Below are 24218 nucleotides of genomic sequence, written 5' to 3'. Positions count from 1 at the left end.
TTTCAATACTCAGGGCAGGAACAGGGCAGCTCAGTGATAAGAACCACCCAGCCAAACTGACAAGGCTGTCTGAATGAAGCCAGTGTTAGCATTTAAAGAGGATGGCAAACTCAAAAAAGGGTTTTCTTGATGTTCAAAGGAAGCAGTGAAATCCCTGAATTACATTTGGCAACATTTGAACAACAAGCTTTGCTGTGTAATCCTCTTCTACTTGCCTGAGTTTAAGTTTCCTAACATCGCCCCAAGAGTCGATTTAAGTCACGTTAGCTGCTACATGCTTGCATAATGCTGTAATCCCTTGCTAATCTTGGTCTCAACACTGTCAAACACAAAATACTTTTTACCTTGAATAGTTAGCCTGTAATCTGACAAGTTGCTTACAGTCCTCCTGCTTCTTAAGTACATAATCTGTTTTTGAGGTGAAATGCTATATTTGTGATTTTCTGTTCAATGTAGGCCTCTCTACATTGAGCTCCTTGAGCTCAGCACCATTGCCACATTGGCTAAATGTCTGAGCAACTGCGATATTCAGTTCAAGTGCACTAAGAAGATTAGATCAACTTACTTTCGAAACTCTGTTCATATTTTCTTAAACAACGTCCTGGACAGCCTTGCCTCCTGACTAACTGCCAGCTCAGCCTTTTTGATTTGCAGCATCTAAAGGAATTTATTTATACACCCATAATTGACAAAGGTAGACATACCTCTTTACAACGTTGAACATTGCATTGTAGAGGTTTCAAACTATCAATGTTATAAGTTGCTGTAAGTGTGACCTGGCAAGAAGACACTAAAGGAAGCTTGGTTTTTGGGGTACCTGAGTGCAAAGCCCAAGCAATATGTATTTCAAAGTTCTGAAATTCTAAGTAAATTGATAATCAAAATACATATATTTCACCATATATAACCCTAAATAAGTTATAAATATCGAGAACATGAGATGAAAAGGCTTTGAAAGAGAGTCCATAGGTTGTAGGAACTGTTCGGTGGAGGTGCTGTTGTTCTTTCTTAAATTCCATTTGGGTGCTGGGCCCAAGGCATGATAACAACAAAAAATTAAATTTGTTGACCCCCTCCACCTCTGATTCCCAGATGAGGATTGACTCATGGACCTTCAATTTCCTCCCCCTGAAGTCAATAATCAGCTCCTTGGACTTGCTAAAACTGAGTAGAGGTGGTTGTTGTGGTACCGCTCAGCCAGATTTTCAATCTCCGTCCTGTATGCTGATTCGTCACCACCTATGATTTGGCCATTGACTATGGTGTCATCAGCAAACATAAATATGTCATTGGAGCTGTGCGTATATCCACCCAATCATAAGTGTAAAGCAAGTAGAGCAGAGGGATAAGCACACAGCCTTGTGGTGCATCTGTGTTGATAGAGATTGTGGAGGAGATGTTGTTGCCAATCCCAACAGACTAAGATCTGCAAATGAGGAAATCAAAGATCCAATTGCACAAGGAGGTGTTAAGGCCAAGGTCTTGAAGCTTATTGATTAGCTTTGAGGGGATTATAGTATTGAATGCCAAGTTGTAGTGAATAAAGAGCATCCTGATGTATGCATCTTTGCTGTCCAAATGGTTCAGGGTTGAGTGAAATGGTATCTGCTGTGGACCATTTTTGACAGTAGAAGTACTGGAGAGGATCCAAATCTCTTCTCAGGCAGCAGTCGATATATTTTATCACCAACCTCTCAAAACACTTAATCTCCATGGATATAAGTGCTCCAGGATGATAGACATTGAGGTAATTTACCATATTTTCCTTGGGTACAGGTAAAATTCAAGCTTGTTTGAAGCATGTGGGTATCTCAGACTGCTGAAAATACTCCAACAGTCAAGCAGCATCTATGGAGGGAGAAAGAGAGTGAAAGTTTCTTGATGATTGGAATTAAATCATTGACTAAGAATATTGTAACTACTTCTCCCCCCACAGATGCTGCCTTACCTGTTGAGTGTTCCCAGCAATTTCAATTTTACTCAGGCTATGACCAAGGTGATGGATCTTCCTTCTATCAAGAACATAAAGCACATGAGCAGAATTAGGCTATTTGGCCCATCAAGTCTGCTCTGCTATCTCGTCGTGTCTGATCCATTTCCCCCTCAACTCCATTCTTCTGCCTTCTCTTTGTAACTTTTCATGCCCTGACTAATCAAGAACCTATCTACCACTGCCTTCAATACACCCAATGTTCTGGCCTCCACAGATGCCTGTGGCAATGAGTTCTACAGACTCACCACACTCTGGCTAAAGTAATTTCTCCTCATCTCCATTCTAAATGTACGTACCTCTATTCTGAGGCTGTACCATCTGGTGTGAGACTCCCCCACCATAGGAAACATCCTCTCCACATCCACTCTACATCCACTCTATGTCTTTTGATAACTTTCAATGAGACCCCCTCCCCTCATTCTTCTAAATTCTGGAGAGTAAAGGCCCAGAGCCATCAATCACTCATCATACGAAAAGCCTTTCATACCTGGAATCATTCTGCTGATCCTCCTCTGAACCCTCTCCAATGTTAGGACATCCCTTCTTAAATAAGGGGCCCAAAACGGTTTAGAATACTCCAAATGAGGGCCTCAGCAGTGTCTTATAAAGATTAAAGATTAAATTCTGTCATGAGCCTTGTGGCCCATCAGGCCGGTGCTTAAGCCGGTTTCTGTGGTGTGAAGCGACTGAGAGTATGAGACACACCAGTCTATCGCAAGGTTAACCCCCAGCATTTTTGCTGGTACCCATTCTCAGCTGGGTAGGCTGGAGCATTGTGTGGTTAAGTGCCTTGCTCAAGGACACACACGCTGCCTCGGCCGAGGCTCGAACCCACGACCTTCAGATCACTAGTCCAATGCCCTAACCACTTGGCCACACACCACACCATGCCTTATAAAGCCTCAGCATAACGTCCTGGTTTTTTTCATTCTGCCTCCTCTCAAAATAAATGCTAACATTGCATTTGCCCTCCTCACCACCAACTCAGTCTGCAAATTAATGTTTAAGGAATCCTGCATGAGGTCTCTCAAGTCCCTTCGCACCTTGGAGTTTTGAATTTTCTCTTCACTTAAAATATGATCTATGCCTTTTTTTCCTTCTATCAAAGTGCATGACCATACCTTCCCGACACTGTATTCCATCTGCCACTTCTTTACCAATTCTCCTAATCTGACCTACTAACATTCACGTTTTTGGGATGTTCTAGGAAACCAGAATGCACCCAGGAAAAACCCACATGGCCACAGGGAAACTGCACATAGACAGCACCTGAGATCAGAATTGAACCTGGCTTTTGTGGCCCTGTGATGTAGTAGCTCTACAGAGTGTTCAAAATGCCATTACATTTTCAATTGTTCCATCTCTGGCTGAGATCATTCCCCCTCCTTTCTCAAGCTTCCAATGCTCTGCAAACACTTTATCTTACATATGGAAGATTGAGGGGAGGTTTAACAGAGCTGTACAAAATTATAAGGAGTATAGACAGGGTAAATGCAAGCAGGCCTTTTCCAACTTGAGGCCATACGTTAAGTCTGAAAGGTGAAAAGTTTAAGGGGAAAATGAGGAGAAACATCTTCATTCACAGGGTGGTGAGAGTGTGGTGAGAATGTGGTATGAGCTGCCAACGCAAGTGATGCATGCAAGCTCAATTTTAACAGTTAATAGAAGTTTGGATAGGTACATGGATGGTAGGGGTATGGAGGAATCCAGGTGCAGGTTGATGGGAGTAGGCAGTTTAAATTGTTCAGCACAAACTAAATGGGCTGAAGGGTCTTTTTCTGTGTTATTACTCTATGACATACACATCAATGGATGTATGAATTAAGGAACGGGTAGACCATTCTGTCCATCAAGCCATTTAATAGATCACAGCCGTCTGATTGCAACTTCATGTAGATAACACAAAATTAAGAGGTGTTGTTGATAGTGAAGAAAATTACAGGCTGGTTGTATATATAATATTTCAGTTATATTTGGATAATCCTGTGTATGTATTGATTTCATTAAGCAATCTTGTTTGTTTAAATAATTGATCATGGGTTATATGTAAAAATATGTTAATTGCATATGACATCACACTACCATGTGATACGTGCGCTTCTTGCCTAAAGTAAATTCAAACTACACTTGTGTTTTTGGACTCCTATAAGTTTCCTTCAATTAATTTAATGTTTTGAAGCTACAAAACATAACAAAGGTGATCTTCATCAGTTAGGGAACAGGTCTGAGGAGTGGCAGATGGATTTCAATAGAGTTAAGTGTGAGGTGATGCGTTTTTGAAAGCCAAGCCAGAGTACGACTTATAACCTGAACTTGTAATTCATAATGTAGGCATCAGGGAGAGTAATGGAACAGCGAGACCTAGGTGTACAAGTGCATAGATGTCTGAAAACAGTGTCACAGGTAGACAGGCTGCTGAAAAAGGTGGTTTAGCACACTGGCCTTCAACAATCAGGGTACTGAGTATCGGAGTTGGGACCTTAGGTTACAGATTTATAAGCTGCTGGTGAGGCCATACTTGTACTGTGTATAGTTTTGGTCACCCTGTTTTAGGAACAATGTGGTTAGAGTGAAAAGAGTGCAGGAAAGATTTGCATGGATGCTGCCAAGATTATGGGGTCTGAGTTATAGGGAGCCAGCCTTGGTCTTTATTCCTTGGAACATAGGAGTATGAGGGGTTAACTTTTATAAGAGCTTAAAATTAAGAGAGGCATGGATAAGGTGGATGTTTACAGTCTTTTACCCCTGTGTAGAGGAATCCAAACCTAGGAGGTGTAGAGTTAGGATGAGAGGGGAAAATTTTAAAAGGAGCTGATAGGCAACATTTTCACACAGGGCATGATGAATATATGGAATGAGCTGCTAGTGGAAGTATTGTAATTGTGGTAGGTACAATATATCATTTAAAATACACTTGAATAGGTATGTGGAGTGGAAAGGCCTGGAGGAATATGGGCCAAAAGCAGGAAATTGGGCAACATGGTCGGCATGGATTGGTTGGGCTGAAGGCCTGAATCCATGCATCCATTCCTCTGTGACTCATCTCCATATTCGCACCTACAGTCTGTAAGCTCTGACCTCTTTGCTTGAAAAGAATCTCTCTACTCCTGGCCTAAGAATACTCAAAGTATCTGCTTCCTTTGCCATTTAAGGAAGAGAGCTCCAAAGATTTGTGACTGTCAATATGAAAATATTTTAACTCATCCCTGTCAACTGAGTTATCGCTCATTTTTTTACAGTGACCTCCAATTCTGTAATTCTCCACAAGAACAGGCTATATTAGGTGTTATATTACAAATAATCAAGGTTAAATCTCAAATATCCAAAATAAATTGATGTGTACAACAGTCATAATGTTTCAAATGTAAAGCATTTTAGCTACTTTGTCCCCAAACTAGAAAATGTCCGTGAATTATGCCCATCGATTGTCCTTGAGACAGCATGGAAATGCAGCAGCTAGCATGATGCTATTATAGTGTCAGTGATCCAAGTTCAATTCCCCGTTGTCTGAGCAGAGTTTATCAATCTCCCCGTGACCGAGAGAGTTTCCTCCTACATTCCAAAGACGTACAGTTAGTAAATTAATTGGTCACCTGGGTCTAATTAGGCACCACAGGCTCATTGGGCCAGAAGGACCTGTACTGTGCTGTACTACTAAATAAAATAAATAAATATAAAGAAAAAGAAATATCTTCTCTGCCTACCTCTCCCCATCATGTATCCTCAGAATTTTTAGATGTTTACCCAGTTAGTTCCCACTTGAGAATTACAATTAAATCTGCCGACCTCCTCCAGTTCTGTATCGAGGAGCCATCTCAGTCCAAATTCAAAGATTGCTAAATGACTATTGAAGTGTTTCCAAGGTCTACTTCATTCTGACAGTCCCAACAGGCTATCACTCTGTTGCAGATATGAAGTGAGGTTAACAATTTCAATGCTTTCTTGTGACCAACAGGGCTTATTGTGAAAGAAGTAAGCATCGAGATCTCTCGGCAGCAGGTGGAGGAACTCTTTGGGCCGGAGGATTACTGGTGCCAGTGTGTTGCATGGAGTTCTTCTGGAACCACCAAGAGTCACAAGTCCTACGTCCGGATTGCATGTAAGTGTTGCTGCAAAGAATTGGAAACTAGTTTCTACACTTTAGGAAGAAAGGCCCAGGAATGACCTTCTCTGTCCAACTAACCGGCTAGGTGTCACAAGCACTAATGCTGTCCCATGCTCCCCAACAAATTGAAGCAGAAGAGAATTAAAAACAAAGCTGGTCTCTACCACTCTCCTGCACTCATTTCCCTCAATTTCCTTCATGGTCTACCATCCTCTGTCCTTTATGCTTTCCATAAATGTGCAATAATAATCTTCAGGATCATGAATTTCAAATATTGATTACCCTTCAAGTGAAAACATTTGTCCTCATTTCCACCCTGACCAGCCGGCCCTTTATTTTGTCTCTAGACACCCCAGCCAGTGAGATTATCAACTACATCAACCCTGAAACACTTGGAAATATTTTATGTGTTTTGATATGTTCACTTCTCATTCTTCTAAACTCGAGTGGGCCAGTAAGCAGAGATGTTAAAAATCATTCATAAAGGACACTAAATATTTTAATACTTTTAATTCTTCTCCAGCAATGGTCTTTATTCCAGTTGTGAAGAGTTGGTATCCATATCATTAAATTATGTTAAAAGCTAGTAATTTAATGGGTATTAGTTTACAATAAGCCCGAGTCCATTGGAAGCCTATGGTTTATCAGATTCCTTCTAATGCATACACATACACGAAGCAGCCCAGTAGTGCAAACTATAGAGCTGTTGTCGCAGAGAAACTCGTGTTCAATCCTGACCTCTGGTGCTGTCTGTGTGGAGTTTCCACATTCTCCTGTAACTGCGTGGGTTTCCTCCAAATGCTTTGGTAACCTCCCACATCCTAAAGACCGTGCAGGATAGCAGATTACTGTAAATGGCCACAGTAAGTTGCCCCTTGTATGTAGGTGAGTGGTAGAATCTGGGGGCAGGTAATAGGAATTTGGGAAAATAAAATCAGATTAGTGTAGGATTTGTGTAAATGGGTGCCTGATGGTCAGTGTGGACTAGTTTCTGTGCTGTATGACTCTATAGACCCTAATCAATGCCCCTGTATAGGAATGCCATGACTACTTTGCACTACATGGACTTTTTTTTCCTCTTTCCTCTATAATTTTGTTTAATCTATGTTTCTCTTGTGAAATTTGTTTTTCTTATGCTGTATGTTGGTGATGTTGCTACAAGTATGTTTTTCATCACACCAATGCGTACAAGTAATTGTGCATAGAACAATAAACTTGACTTTGTCTGGACAGAATCAACTTATAAATATTTGTTAAAATGGAACCTATTTGTAACCCAGGAATAGCCTGTTGTTTGTGACATTCCAAAGCCATGTTTCCCCCATTTTGGGTTAGGTTCTTCAACAGACAACCCTGGTAAGATTCAAACCACACTTCCAAAGTAATGGGCTGTAGCCAGTAAAGCTGCCTCACCGTTACTTGGCTTATTTGATATTTTATATGTCCATTTTATTTAAAATAAACTCAGTCTCTCCTCAGCTTTTAGAAATTCCATTTTCTCTGTCAAACCCAAAGTCAATAAGTAATGGTTAGAAAAGGCGTAACTCCCAATATTCCTACCCCTGTATGAAAACAAGTTTGCTATTTATTTATTCATAAGATGGGGGCAATGTTGGCAATGTTGCCATTTTTTGTCCATCCCTAATAGGTGGTGGAAACAGATACTCACATCACATTTAAGAAGCTCTTGTATTTAACAAGTACTTGAATCCCCAAATCATAGAAAGCTATGAATTTCATGTACATTAATGGGATTAGCGTAAATAGGTTTAACAGGCAGCATGGACATTGTGGGCTGAAGGGCCTGTTTCTGTGCTAAATTAGTTCACAACTCCATGTCCTAGTTGCCCCTGGGCTAATTGTCGAGAGATCTTTACTTCCACCGGTGATAGCAGATGGTGTTAGTTCCAATCTCATCTGAAACACAGCACTGTTCTGCGGAGGTGCAGAAGCCAAGAAATTTATTTTGCAGTCTCTGGAACAGTGCATTCTTTGAACTCATGTACGTGCCATAGAGTCAGAGAACCCTTCAGCCCAGATAATCCAAGCTAGTCCTATTTGAGTTTATCCGGCTCATAATTTTCTAAACATTTCTTGACCATGTAACTTTCCAACTGCCTTTTTAAAAATGGTATTGTACCAGCCTCAACCACTTCTGACAGCTCATTCCACATACATACCTACCTTTGTGTAAAAAAGAAGTTCCCCTCAAGTTCTTATTAAATCTTTTTCCACTCACAATAAACCCTTTAGTTCTTGATTCTCTAACCCTGAGAATAAGACTGTGTGCGCTCACCCTGTCTATGCTATGCCCCCCATGATTTTAATATCTCTATTTGATCACCTCTCAGTCTCATATGCTCAAAAGGAATTAAATACTGGCCTACGCAGCCCCTCCCTATAACTCAGTCCCTGGAGTCTTGGTAACAATCTCGTAAATCTTTTCTGCCCTCTTTCCAGATTAATAATATCCCTCTTATAACAAAATACTCAAAGTGCAGCATCACCATTGATTTGCACAACTGTATACTAACCTTTCAAATTCTATATTCAGTATCCTGATTGACAAAGGCCAGCGTGCCAAAAACCTTCTTCACTACCCTGAATAGCCATGATTCCACTATCAGGGAACCATATACCTGAACTCCAAGATGCCTCAGTTCTACAACACTACCATTCACTGCGATTGTCCTACATTGATTTAACTTCCAGAAATGCAACAGCTCACTTTTAGCTGAAGTGTTCAATTTAGCTGATCAACATCCCCCTACAATTTTTGATAAGCTCCTTCGCCGTTTTTTCACTGCAGTTTTAAGATAACCTTTACCATTCGACTTTGATAATCTTCTTCACTGCCATCTCAGCCCATAAAGGCAAGATAGGCCCAACATTCTGCACATTCTGCCTTTTTCTATATCCAAGTCATATCAGTGCAGCTTTTCCATCTGTTTTCAATTATTTCAGCAGGCCAGAGATTAAAAACCTGTCTAATCTGTTGTCCAGATCTGCGGAAGACCTTTGAACAGGAACCATTAGGCAAAGAGGTATCAATGGAGCAAGAGGTGCTTCTTCAGTGCCGTCCCCCTGAAGGTATCCCATTGGCTGAGGTGAGTGCCTGTCACAACTTCCTCCATCTATAATTGGTTCATCAACCACCCTGAACTGGATCCGCTCCAAGGTTAATGGGAAGCCATAACATTAAACAAATACAACATGATATGATTAATGAGTTGTAATACATTAGTTACTCCGTGCTTCTGGCAATAGAGGTTGATTGGGAAAGATTAATGGATTCAAATTCAGTTGAAGAATTCTGTTCAGTCAATTAAGAAATCCAGCTGAGAATATGTTCTGGCTGTTCTCTGTGGGGCTCCTTTGAGGCACAGGTTATCCTACTGAAAACTTAAGGGCCATATATGTTGGGAAGGTTTTGACCATGCCAAGATTCTGCAGGCTCTTTAGGAAAAGTGAGCTTGCCAACCTAATTGCTATCTCCAAGATCCCCTAACCACATTCCAACAAAACCCCAGGACCACTACATTTTCACACCATTAGCATTGTGTGACCCCCTCCACATTGCTGCTGAGATGCAGAAGCCAAAGGCAAATGTATTTTCTATACTGGACGCAACAGTGTCAGAGCTGGTAGACCCACTGCCTCATGTCTCCAGCAACCCAAGTTTAATCCTGAACTTTAGCACTACCCATGTGGTTTGTGTGTTCTCCCTATTACCACATGGGGTTCCACCAGGTGCTCTGGTTTCCTCTGTCTGACGCAATGCGGTGACATCATGGAGGCACAAGAGACAGTAGAATCTGGAACAACGTATTGGAATTCTGAGCACTGGACTTCCCAAAGAAGTTATTGAAGAACAGGGAAGTGATCCCATATTCAACAAAAGTTTTGAAAATACTCATTCAGTAACTCTCTGCTAGAATGCATTTGAGAGTGACATGTCTGAAAATTGAGTCTGAGAAAACATTGCAATAATTACAGAATCAACAAGTCAAACTGCTGCCTTCAAACTCATAGGAAATTACCCTCAGCTGCATGCGTTAAATGAAAAATGCACTTAACTTCAAGAGATCCAGATTTCAGAAGTGGGGTTTATTGTGCACGTATTTATATTCCATGCCTTCATCAAGCAGAACAGAGGAAGAATTGCTAATCCACTGTGTTTTTAATTAACTCTCAGGTGTGAATGTCCCTGTCAAAGCTTATATTAATGACCACTAATCTGTTACCCTCCAGAAGCTGTTAGGCAGCCTCCTTCTTGAAACATCAAGTTAAAACCAGTCAAGTTTACTGTCATATGCACAAGTACATGTATGAACAGGTGCAATGAAAAACTTAGTTGCAGCAGCATCACAGACACAGTGCATCAGAGACAGATCATTCAAAAGATAAACATAAAGTATATAAGATTATACAAGATAGAACACAATTAGAACAAAGTAAGTCCATTATAGTGCTATACTAAGGTTGTGATTAGGCTTGTCCAGTTTGGTTCAAGAAGCAAATGTTGAAGGGAAGCAGCTGTTCTTTGAGCTAGTGCTGTAGCTGCAGTTTGGGAAGTGAACATTATCCCCCAGCAATGTCAGACAGGAAATTCCAGGATTTAGATCCAGACGTGATGAAGGAACAGTGATATATTTCCAAGTTATGAAGAGGAACATGTCAGTGACACACCCTACACCCACCTGCTTCCTTTGTCCTTCTACAGAGTGGAAATCATGATTTTGGGAACTTGGATAATCCTAGGTTAGCAACTGGTAGAGCAATAAACAAGAGTATTAAAAATCCCTTGGAGGAGTGCAGTGTAGATTTACCAGAATAATACCTAAACACTAAGCGTTAAATTACAACATGAGATTCCACACGAGTTGCATTCCTTGAGATCTAGAAGATTAAAGGAGTGACTTGATTGAGATTTCCAAGATATTGAGGGTAGTTAGAGGGAAATTGTTTGAAAAATCTGGAACCAGATGATAGGGTCAACAGCCAGGGACTCAGGAGCAGTTCTACAAAGAGTTTGGAAATATTAATTGATGATGGTTTATCGGGTCATTGAATTATGGAACAGGGAAAACAGGTGCTTTGTCCAGCTCACCCATGCCAATCAAGTTATCTAACTGAGGTCATCCACATTTGCCCACACTTGGTCCCAAATATATCCATCTTCCTGTTTTTCAGATAATTGATTTGAATGTGAACATATAAGGTTTGATCAGTAAGTTATAAACACAAGTTATAACTCGTCCCTGCATACCTCGACTCCATTTTATCCCCCTTGTTTCGTTCCTTTCCCACCTACATCCACAACACTTCACATGCTCTTGATCTCTTCAACAGCTTTCAATTCCCTGGCTCCAATCACCCAGTTTTCACCATGGATGTTCAGTCTTCATACACTTCTATCCCCAAAACAAGAAAGCATTATAGCGCCCTGCTTCTTTCTCAACAGACACTATCAGTTCTCTACCAACACCATCCTCCTCCATCTGGAAGAACTGGTACTCACGATCAACAATTTCACTTTTAGCATCTCCCACTTTCTCCAAATGCAAGGTGTGGCCACGGCCCCAGCTATGCGTACCTTTTCGTTGGCTACGTGGAACAGTCCATGGTCCAAGTTTTCTCCGATAATGCTTCCCAATTTTTTCTGCACCATATTGACAGCTGCGTGGTGCTGTTTACTGCATCCATGCTGAGCTTGACAATTTTGTTAACTTTGACTCCAATTTTGATTCTACCCTTATATTTACTTGATCTATTTCCAACACCTCTCTCTCCTCTCTCAATCTCTGTCTCCATCTCTAGGGACAAATTGTCTACTGATACCTTTTATAAACTAATTGACTCTCACATCTGTCAACTTCTTCCCACCCTGTCACCCGTAAAACCGCTATTCCTTTTTCTCAGTTCCTTCGTCTCCAACATTCCTGTTCCCAAGATTAGGCTTTCCTTTCCAGGATATCAGAGATGTTTTCCTTCTTCAAAAAATGGGTTTCTCTTTCTACACCACTGATGCTACCCTCACCCTGGGCATCTGCCCTCATCCCATCTTCCTGCCATCCTAACAGGGATAGAGTTCTTCTTATCTTTACCTACCACCCCATGAACCTCTGCATCTGGCAAATCACTCTCTGTAACTTACACCATCTACAACAGGATTCTATCACCAAGCACACTTTCACCTCTACCCCACTCTCTGATTTCTGCTGGGATCGCTGTCGCCGCGATTCCCTTGTCAATTCACCCCTCTTGGCACTTCCCCCTGCAGGCGGAAGAGGTGCCACACCTGTCCATTCACCTCCTCCCTCTTCTTCCACTCCCCACTCTTCCATTCCCTACTCTTGCTTCCTTCCTAACTCTTCTCTTCTCATCTCCTGCCTATCACCTCCCACTGGCACTCCTACTCCTTCCCTTTTCCCATGATTCTAATCTCCTCTCCTATCAGATTCCTTCTTCTCCAGCCCTTTACTTTTTCCATCAATCACCTCCCAGCTTTTTAATTCACCCCCCTCCTCCTCCCACCTGGCTTCACCTATCACTTTCTAGCTTGTACTTCCTCTCCCCCCACCTTGTTATTCGGGCTTCTTTCCCCTTCCTTTCCAGTCTTGATGAGTCTTCCCAGTCCGAAACATCAGCTATTTATTCCTCTTCATCAATGCTGCCTGACCTGCTGAGTTCCTCCAGCATTCTGTATGTGTTACTCTTCATCAGTAAATTTGTGGATGACACGAAACTAGGAGGTGTTTTTGATAGTTAAAGTGGGATCATAGATTACAGGAGTATCTTGATCAGGGAAGTAAGAGTATCTTGACCAATTAATTGATTAAGCTCAGGAGTGATAGATGGACTACAATACAGATAAGTGTGAGGTGATGCATTTTGAGAAATCAAACCAGAGAGGCATATTGGTTAAACTGGAAAGGGTGCTGAAAAGATTTTAAAGGATTTTTCCAAGACTGGAAGGCTTTGTTGTAGGGAAATGTTTTCCAGGCTAGTTCTTTAGAAAAGAGGTTTATAAAAACATGATGGGCATGGAAAAGGTGGATAGCAGCAGTCTTTTCCCCAGGATAAGGAAGTCCAGGACTGGGGGCACGATTTAGAGTGAGAGAGGAAAGATTTAAAAGAGTGCTGAGTATATGGAAGGAACTGCCTCAGTAATTGGTTAAGGCAGGTATAAGACCATAAGACCTTGAGTTATAGAAGGAGAATAAGGCCATTCAGCCTATCGAGTCTGCTCCATCATTTCATCATGGCTGATCTCGGACCCCATTCAACCCGATACACCAGCCCTCTCACCATATCCCTTGATGTCCCAACCAATCAGGAATCTATCAACTTCCACTTTGAATATACCCACGGACTTGGCCTCCACCACAGTCCGTGGCAGAGCACACAGATTGTATAATAGTATTATCTAAGTTTAGGGATAAGTACACGCAGGGGCAAGTCTTAGAAGGATATGGGCTGAACACAGGAATTTAGGATTAGATGGTTGGGCACCATTGTTGGCATGGATTTGTTGAGCTGAAGGGTCTGCATCTAGGCTGTATTGTTCTATAAATCTTTCCTCTCTCACTTTAAACCTATACCTTCTAGTTTTGGACCCCCTGCACCAGGGAAAAGATCATGACCAGTCAGCTTATCTACGACCCTGGTGATATTATGAACCTCTATGAGGTCACCTCTCAGCTTCCTACACTCCAGAAGATACAAGAACGTGAACAGTACCACCACGGTCAAGGACAGCTTCTCTCCTGCTGTTGTAAAACTCTTGAACCAACCTCTTGTATGATAAAGTGGTCATACAAGAGGTCGGTTCAGAAAAAATGTCCCAGTCCATCCAGCCTCTCCTTACAATTCAGGCCTTCCAGTCCTGGGAACAACTTTGTAAATCTTCACAACACACACAAAATGCTGGAGGAACTAGCAGGCTAGGCTGTTGCTTGGATTTCCAGCATCTGTAGATTTTCTCAACTTTGTAAATCTTTTCTGCATCCTTTCCAATTTAATAGCATTAATAGGTTAATTCAAAATTTTAAGAACACATAAATGGGAGCAGGAGGAGGCTATCTGGCCTGTCGAGCCTGCTCCCATTCAATATGATCATGGCTGATCTGGCCATGGACTCATCTCCACCTACTTGCCTTTTCCACATAGCCCTTAATTCCCCTACTATGCAAAAATATATTTTAACCCTATGCCCTCTAGTTTTGGATTCCCTACACTAGAGAAAAGACTGTGACCAGTCAACTTTTTTCTTCCCTGAGGTAAAGGAGTCAGCCATGAGCTTGTAAATTTAGAACAGACACGTACCTGTCGATAACTTTTACATAATTTTCAATATCTTGCTGCAGCAGACCGCGACTCTGTGGATCAATGCAAAGTGCAGACCACAAATGCTGCTATGAAACAGGCAGGCTTTTTGAGCTGCAATAAGTATTACGAGGGAGTATTTTTAGAACTGAGGGGCAAGATTGATTGTGTTGTTTTGGTATAGGCATGGATTTCTGTTTTTACATATGAAAGCCCAGCCTTCTTTAATTATTAAACACTATCTGCGCCTTAACCTCAGACATGTTGTGCCTTTTCCTATGCAGATCTGCATATCACTAAAATATTAAAGGCCATTATCCTTTCTTCATTGAATAAATAACAGTTGTTTGTTCAACACCCAGGTGTTCAGATTTAAGTGATGCACAGTGCTTCATGGGTTGAATTATTAACAACTCATAATGCCAATTTTTCTTCATATTCAAACTGGAAACACTTCTTTACTGTAGCCTCCACTGATTCCAATCAGTGCAGCTGGAAATGTTTAATCTTAACCTTTGAAGATAATTGTCTGATTTGCACTGAGGTGTAGACTGCCATTACCCTATACAGTGCATTAATTCATGCACTAAATCAAATTATTAGGAGGCAACTCTGACAATCGATAACTTGATTTGGCAATTGCTTTCAAGGAGATTTGCAAGCAGGCATGCGAGGCATTCAGAATTGGATGCCATGCCCAGAAAGCCAAGACAAGAGTTACAGGGAGTGAGACTTTCTCATAGCCAATTATGCACCATTTGCTAATTGATAATTGGTTTATTATTACCACATGAACTGAGATACAATGAAAAGCTTTGACCATCCAGACAGATCATTCCATATGTTGAGGTGCTACAAAAGGAAAAACGATAACAGAATACAGAATTAAGTGCTACAATTACAAAGTACAGTGCAGGTCGACAAATAAAGTGCAAGGACCATAATATGCTATACTGAGAGATCAGGAGCTCATCTTTATCGTACAAGAGGTCGGTTCAAGAGTTTTAAAACAGCAGGAGAGAAGCCGTCCTTGACCATGGTGGTAATATTTACGTTTTTGTATCTTCTGCCACATGGGAAGGGGGAGAAGAGAGAATGACTGGGGTGGGAGGGATCCTTGATTATGTCGGCTGCATTCTCACAAGCAGTTTCAAATATGCTTCTGCAAAGGTATTATAAAAGAAAGCCAGCCCTCATATTTCAGTAATGCTTTCCGCTCTCTTCTCAGTCTTTATAACCACTGAAGTGCTCTAGGAAAGCAGATATTGCAATGATGAAAATGTAGGCGCCACAGTAGCTTAGCGGTCAGCATGATACGATTACAGCTCAGGTTGTTGGTGTTTGGAGTTCAAGGCCTCTGTAAAAAAGTTTGTATGTTTTTCCCGTGCGTGCGTGGGTTTCCTCCATGTGTCCCAACTTCCTCCCACTGTCCAAAGGTGTACCGGTTAGTAGGTTAACTGGTCATTGTAGATTGCCCGGTGATTAGGCTAAAGTTAAATCAGTGGGTGGCTAAGTGGTGCGGCTCGATGGGCCACTCTGTATCCATAAAGTTAAATAAATAAATTGTGTTGGAGCAAGATCTCATAGACAAACCTGTGACAACGACAAACAAAAACTAATATGCGGTTATATAAGATGTTGACATGGCTGCACTTGGAGTATTATGTACAGCTTTAATGTTTCCCCAACTCATTTCAAATGCATGTCCTCTATTATTGGGTATTTTTTTACTATGGCAAAAAGTTTCTGACTGTCTACCCTATTAATGCCTCTCATAATCTCATAAACTTTATATCAGGTCTACTCTCAGTCCTTGACACTCCAGAGAAAATGACCCAAGTTTGTCCAACCCGTCCTTATTAATTTATACCCTCTAACCCAGACAGCATACTGGTAAACCTCTTCTATACCCTCTTCAAAGCCTCAGCATCTGTCTTGTAATGAGGTGACCAGAAATGCACACAATACTCCAAGTGCATCCTGACCAAAGTTTCATATAGCTGCAACATGAACTAGAACACTGCGACTTGAATGAGAGCATTGCAACCAATAGGGTCCAGAGATGTAGGGAGAGAGCGGTAGAGTGGTACAGAGATGAAGACTGGTTTAGTCATAATTATAGTGAATCAGTGTCTAGGGACCATTTAGTCAATATCTCCACATCTGCTGGTCTGGATGTGAGACTACGGGATTTGCAGGGTCAGTCAGTCAAGAGCAGAGCATTGATCTTATCAGACTGAGATGCAACCTTTCAGAATACTTTCTGTAGTGCATCTGTAGAAGTTCAAGAGAACCGTCATGAATATGTGTGAATCTGCTCAGATGCCTAAGAAAATGATTATGCTGATGCACTCTCTTGGTGACTGCATCAGTGTGAAGGTAACAGGTGAATAGCAATAGATCTCCATTATGGAGCACAGTGTGATAGCAGAAACCTCACTGCTTAATCAATAGAGCCACCTGAATGTGATATTTATTGGCTGGATTCAAGCTAACTATGATTCAGAGTCCAAACTACACGGGACAAATGAGATCTTAAAGAGGAAATTGATTAGATTTAAAAGGTAGGGTAGGTTACATGCTGCATTCGTAGTTACACAGAGAAATTCTCCATTTGAAGAGGAAGTCCAGATTTTTCAGCACCCTCTAGGAAGGATGTGATTGCACTAGAGAGAGTGTAGAGAATTTATACCAGAATTTCGACTGGAATGTAGTTTTTCAGTGGACGAGGCTGGTTGAAATATACAAAATTAAAAGGGGCATAAGCAGGGTAGACAGTAAAAAATGTACTCATAACAGAGGTATAAACTGCAGGACATAAGCCAAAAATAAGAGTGAAAAGGACTAGAGTTGATATCAGGAAGAATTTTTTTTCACCTAGACAGTGGTTAGAATATGAAAAACGCCTCTTCGGTTTAAGGAGCATCTAGATGTCTTCTTGAATTACCAAGGGCATAAAAGTTCATGGATTGTGCTGGTAAATAGGATTAGGGAAGTGTGGACAATTGAAGGTTGGCATCGGCATTGTGAGCTGAAGGACCTATTTAGGTGCCAGATGACTTGTGTTAACTTTAAGCTGAGAGCCCAGCATTGAGGACTAACTTTAGGAGAGCTCTTCTTCAATATGAGTGTACTGACAGAAGAAGTGGTTCAGGTAGGTACAATAAAAACATTTAAAAGATATTTGGACAAATATCTGAATAGGAAAGTATTAGAGGGAAATGGTCCAAATGCAGGCAAATAAGATTGGTTTAGAAGAGCACCTCGGTCAGCATGGATGAGTTGGGCCAAAAAGCCTGTTTCCATGCTGTATTACTCTATAAAGAATAAGAGCATAAGATATAGGAGCAGAAGCGGGCCATTCGGCCCATCAAGTCTGCTCCACTATTCAATCATGGGCTGATCCAATTCTTCCAGTCATCCCCACTCCCCTGCTTTCACCCCATACCCTTTGATGCCCTGGCTAATCAAGAGCCTATCTATCTCTGCCTTAAATACACCCAATCACTTGGCCTCCACAGCTGCTCATGGCAACAAATTCCACAGATTTACCACCCTCTGACTAAAGTAATTTCTCCGCATCTAAGTTCTAAAAGAACGTTCCTCAATCCTGAAGTCGTGCCCTCTTGTCCTAGACTCCCCTACCATGGGAATGTTGGATGACTGAAGGTCTCTCAAAAATGCACTGACATTAGGGATCAGTTGAAAACTCAAAAGCAGTAATCTTCTGAGTTAAAGTGTTGATGGATGTGGTATAGGAGGTGTAAGGTACAGGTGCACCACAGGTTAATTAAATGGAGAGGAAAGACTCAAAGAGCTGTGTCCTATGTTCCAAGTACCAATGAATCAAATTTCAAGAACACAGTGATCAAATGTGGTTCAAGTTAACAGGCTCAAATCCCACTGCCAGTCACGAGTGTGAGGAAAATTAGGAGCACAATACGGCCACTTGTTCTCTCAAGCCGGATCAGATGTCGCATGGCCAGAGGTGCCATCTTTTGAAGATGGAATTAACCCTTTGGGAGGTGTGAAGGATCCCATAGATGTACCTGGAAGAGGAGAAGAATTCTCACTAGAGGACCACACAATATTTACTCTTCAAACAAGATCACTCATCACATCACTGACTCCTGAGTTCTAAGTTTATTATCATTGTCACATGCACAAGTAGATATTTGCAATAGAAAGATTACAGCAGCACTGCAGGCACATGACATCACCTAAACAGCAATCACAAGAAAAGCATAAACATATTTTACACAATTTTTACAAGAAAGGATATCATTAGAACAAATATAGTCTAATAGAGTACAGAGTGGTCGTAGTGTTGATAAACTGTAGTGATTAGGATCTTCATGGTTGATTCAAGAATTAAATGGTTGTAGAAAAGTAGAGGAACTCAGCAGGTCAGGCAGCATCTATGGAAATAAATAAACAGTCAACATTTTAGGCTGAAACCCTCCATCAAGACTGGAAAGGAAGGGGGAAGTTGCCAGAATAAGAAGGTGGGGGGAGGGGAAGGTGTAAAATTTAGAAGGTGATTGGTGAAGCCAGGTGGGTAGGTGAGGGGAAATGAGTGACCTCTTTTACCTCTTCTCCTTAGCTGCATATCACCTCCACCTTGTGTCCCTCCTCCTTCTCTTTCTCCCATTGTCCACTCCCCTCTCCTATCAGATTCCTTCTTCTCCAGCTGTTTCCCTTTTCCACCTCCCAGCTTGTTACTTCATCCTCCCTCCCCCACCCACTTGTCTTCAGCTATCACCTTCTAGCTTGTATTCCTTCTCCTCCCCCCGCCCGCACCTACTTATTCTGGCATCTTCCCCCTTCCCTTCCAGTTCTGATGAAGGGTCTCACCAACTACTTACTCATTCACGTAGATGCTGCCTGACCTGCTGAGGTCCTCCAGCATTTTGTCTTTAATGATAGCTGTTGTCTTCATGAGGTAGTGATTCTTGTAACCAGGCAGACTACTTTCAAAGGTACGTCTGACTCAAACGTTTGTTTGAGTGTTTACTGACAACCCTGCCCTTCAGAAAAAAAGTAAAAATCCTGACGCACTTTCCTTATAATTGCATTTGTATGCGGGGCCCAGGACAGCTCTTCCAATATGTTCATACGCAGGAATTCAAGCTGCTGATTCTCTCCACTGCCAATCCCCCAATGTAGACTGGCATATGTTTTCTCATCCTCCTCTTGAATTCAACAGTCAGATCTGTTTTGCCTATGTTGAGCAAGAGTTTGCTACTTAATCAGATGTCCTATCTTGTTCCTGTATGCTGACTCATCACCACCGGGGTGAGGCTATGGTTTATGTAAATAGAGTCAGCACAATGGGCCCTTCAGCCCATCATGTCCCTGCTGATGGTTGTATCCATCTATACTCACCTCATTTGCCTGCACCAAGTCATCAGAACATGGAACGTGGGCCAGTACAGCACAAGAACGGGCCATTCAGCCCACAATGTTGTGCCAGACCAGCTAAAAAGCAAATCAAAAACACCTAAACACTAATCCCACCTATCTCCATCATCCATATCTCTCCATCTTCCTTACATCCATGTGCCTATCCAAATATCTCTTAAAAGCCTCCAATATATTTGCCTCTACCACCATACTAGGCAGCGCATTCCAGGCATCCACGACTCTCTGAGTAAAAAATCTTACTTCTCACATCCCCCTTTGAATCTACCCCTTCTCACCTTCAATGCACGCCCTCTGGTATTAGACATTTCAGCCAGGGAAAACAGATACTCTCTGTCCACCCTACCTATGCCTCTCATAATCTCGTAAACCTCTATCAGATCTCCCCTCAGCCTCCAGCGAAAACAACCTGAGTTCATCCAGCCTCTCGTATAGCACATGCTCTCTAAACCCGGCGGCATCCTGGTAAACCTCTTCTGCGCCCTCTCCAACACTTCAACATCCTTCCTATAGTGGGGCAATCAAAACTGTGTGCAACACTCCAGATGTGGCCTAAGCAGTTTTATAAAGTTGCAAAATAGCCCTTTGACTTTTGATCTCAATGCCTCAACTAATAAATGCAAGCATTCCATAAGCGTTCTTAACCACCTTATTGACCTGAGTACCCACTTTCAAGGAGCCAAGAATTAGATCCCAAGATATCTCTGCTCTCCTTGTACTGTCTCCTTGGATTTGCCCTAGCAAGGCGCAGCACGTCACATTTATTGGGTTAAGCTCCATCTGCCATTTCTCTGCCCATATCTGCAACTGGTCTATATCATGCTGTATTCTTTGCCAGTCTTCTACACTATCCACCAGTCCACCAATCTTGGTATCATCTGCAAACTTACTAGCCCACCCATCTACATTTTTATCCAGGTCATTTAGATACGTCACAAACAGCAGAGGTCCCAGTGCAGATCCCTGCAGAACATCACTAACTGCAGATCACCAGCTTGAACAAATCCTTTCAACCACTACCCTCTGTCTTCTATGCACAAGCCAGTTCTGAATCTAACAGCCAATTCACCGTGGACCCCATGCATTTTAATCTTCTGGACTAGCCTCCGATGAGGGACTTTGTCAAACACCTTACTAAAATCCATGTAGACAACATCCACTGCCCTACCCCCATCAATCTCTCTCATCATCTTGTCAGAAAAACTCAATCAAGTTAGCAAAGCACGACCTGCCACGCACAAAGCCATGCTGGCTTTCCCCAGTTAGTTCATGGGTTTCCAAATGCTCGTATAGCCTATCCCAAAGGATTTTCTCCAGCAATTTCCCTACAACTGACATGAGACTCACTGGTCTATAGTTCCCAGGATTTTCGCTTGATTGTTTCTTAAATAGAGGTAAATGTTAGCCACTCACCAGTCCTCCGGGACCTTGCCTGTGGCTAGAGAGGACATGAAGGTATTGGTCAAGGGCCCAGCAATCTCATCTCTTGTCTCCTTCAGTAACCTGTGGTAAATGCCATCAGGCCCTGGGGAGTTATCCACCTGAGTACTCCTGAGGAAACTCAATGCTTCCTCCTCATTGACCTTGAAATGTCCCAATGTATTTATATACTCAGCACTGATCTCCTTGTCCTCCATATCCTTTCCCTTGGTAAGTACTAAAGTAAAGTACTTAGTAAGTACCTCACTCACATTCCCCACATCTAAACAAAAGTTCCCCCTTTTACCCTTGCGTGGTGCCGCACTCTCCCCAGTTATTTTCTTGCTCTTGATGTATGTGTAGAATACCTCGGGATTCACCTTATTCCTTCTTACCAAGGACTTTTCACGGTCCCTCCTGGCTTTCCTAATTCGTTCTCTAGTTCTTTTCTGCTGTCTTTGTGCTTCTCATCTGCTTCATTTGATCGTAACTTCTGAAGTTTTGCATAATTTTCCTTTTTCTTTTTGACTAAATTCATCACTTCTCTGGACAACCAAGATTCTGTTACCTTTCCATCCCTGAGCTTCCTTCTAGTATGAGCATACCTTTCCTCTACACTATGCAATTGGTCTTTAAGCACCTTCTACAAGTCTAGTCAGGTTATGTTTATTGTCATTTAACTATAAACATGTATATAACATATATGACCATATAATGTTTATAGAAATGGGATGTTCCTTTGAACTGGGGTGTAAAGCACAATAGTACACATAACACACATAACATACGATAACTTATGAAGGTAAGGATAAAATCTACAGATGAATCACATATAAATAACAAACTAAAGTGCATTCGTATTAAATATTTTAAGGTACAGAACAGATTAACCAGTGACATTTCAAATACAGTGTGGCAGGGAGCTCAGAAGCCTAATGGCCTGAGGAAGAAATTGTTTCTCATCTTGACTGTTCTTGTTTTTATGCATCGTAGGCTCTTGCCTAATGGTAGAAGGTCAAAGAGGATGCTGGATGGATGGGTGGGATTCATAATAACATGAAAGGTTCTATCTATGCAGCGCTTCTGATAAACGTCACCGATGGATGGTAGGGAGACCCCAATGATCCTCCCAGCTGTTTTCACTGTACTTTGTAGGGACTTCTGGTCTGATGCTCAACTGCTCCCATACCAGATGGAGATGCAACCTGTCAGGACGGTCGCAATAGTGCTCCTGTAAAATGTAGTTAAGATATGGGGGGAGCCTTGCTTGCCTCAGTCTTCTTGGAATTGGAGGTGCTGCTGTGCCTTGTTCAGGGAGCTGACATTAAGGGACCAGGTGAGGTCATCCGTGATGTGAACTCCCAGGAACTTGGTGCACTTAACCCTCTCTATAGAGGAGCCATGTATTCGCAGAGGGGAGTGTTTCAACTGCACCTTCCTGAGTCCACAATGATTTCCTTTGTCATCTCTACGTTCAGGCTTGGGTTGTTCTTCTCACGCCAATCCACCATCTGTTCCACTTCCTCTCTATACTCCATCTCGTCATCGTTCTTGATGAGGCCAGCCACTGTTGTGTCACCCACAAACTTGATGACACGGTTTGAGCTAGATCTGGCAACACAATCATGCATCAGCTGTGTGAGCAGCTTCTGGTAGAGCACCGAAGTGTTCCCAATTAACGCCTTTTAGTTCCCGCCAAATGCCCTCATCATTTGCCCTACCCAATTTAAAATTCTCCCACAAGGACCAGGCCTATCCTTATCCGTAGCTATCCTGAAAGTTACCTTCCAGTGTTTGGTGATTCAAATCAAGCTTACAGAAATGCTGCTTCATTCTGCTCATCCTAATCTGCTGATGGACATGATGGAGAATGACAACTTTTCTATCTATCAAACTAGTCAGCTGCTTCTAACTGAGCCTGTGTACTTATACAGCTACACAGAACTATAATCTGTGATGAATTGCTAAAGTCTTTAAGAAAAGCACAATTTAACGTGGCATTTCCCCACGAGATTACACCTGGGCAAGAACTCATTTTGACTTCATGCCTCCCTGATGAGGAAAGGAGTTTGGGGGTGTGGGAGGTGGGGAGAGAAAAATATGTTCAGTTCAATTACCTGCTTAATTCCTAAGAGCCATGGAAATAACCCACACAATTGTTCAAATTAACTCTCAGAAATTGCTGCTCAACTTTAAGGAGAATGCAAATGTCAGTCAGTAGAAAGAAAAAGAGCTGAGAACTGGCAAATGAGCAGATTTAAAATATATATTAATTCTTAATAAACCTGTGCAAGCTTGTATTTAAAGAGCACAAATGAAAATAAACAGATAAACAGTGCTGAAATTTTGAAGCACTTGATCAGCCTGTGAATTATTTAAACAGGTAGAGTTGTGGTTGGCAGTTGGATGACAGTTTCTGAACTTGGAGGAGTGGAGAGGAATTCTGCAGGCAAAATACTGTTGAGTGCTCATGTAATTTGAAAGTCAAGGAACTGCAAAGCTGAGTATCACAATAGAAGCAAGGTGAAGCTTTTAGTTTAAAAAAGGAAAAAAACCTCCTGTGAGTTGAGCTGCTGTGTTTGACTTGGATATATCCAAGAATCCTCTATGCCAATTCCTGATCCAGCAATCAAGGCAAAGGTTCAGTGGTTAATTGCTAATTGGATTATTATTGTCATGTGTGACAAGGTACAATGAAAAGCTTTCTTTACATACCATCCAGAAACTGACCATTCCATACTTAAGTACATGGAGGTAGTATAAAAAGAAAAACAGTAACAGAATTCAGAACGCAAACACGAGGCACTCCCCTCCCCCTTTCTTTCTCCCTAGGCCTCCCATCCCATGATCCTCTCCCTTCTCCAGCCTTGTAGCCCTTTTGCCAATCAACTTTCCAGCTCTTAGCTTCATCCCTCCCCTCCTGTCTTCTCCTAGCATTTCTGATCTCCCCAT

The 24218-nt window shown here is 41.9% G+C and overlaps 1 protein-coding gene across 3 annotated transcripts in view; it reads left to right on the top strand.

Moving 5' to 3' along the window:
- The window catches only part of LOC140196741 (netrin receptor UNC5C-like), a 376998-nt gene that overhangs the window by 281372 nt on the left and 71408 nt on the right, over positions 1–24218 (top strand). For all 3 annotated transcript variants that reach the window (XM_072256459.1, XM_072256460.1, XM_072256458.1), the window contains exons 3-4: positions 5949–6092; positions 9102–9205. In XM_072256459.1, the coding sequence (XP_072112560.1) occupies positions 5949–6092; positions 9102–9205 (248 nt within the window). The remainder of the gene's footprint in view (positions 1–5948; positions 6093–9101; positions 9206–24218) is intronic.

The sequence above is a fragment of the Mobula birostris genome, chromosome 4, assembly GCF_030028105.1.
Source record: "Mobula birostris isolate sMobBir1 chromosome 4, sMobBir1.hap1, whole genome shotgun sequence".
In the NCBI taxonomy this organism is placed as follows: Eukaryota; Metazoa; Chordata; class Chondrichthyes; order Myliobatiformes; family Myliobatidae; genus Mobula; species Mobula birostris.
Note: the sequence above shows the minus strand (reverse complement) of the source record. Positions and strands in the feature narration are given on the sequence as shown.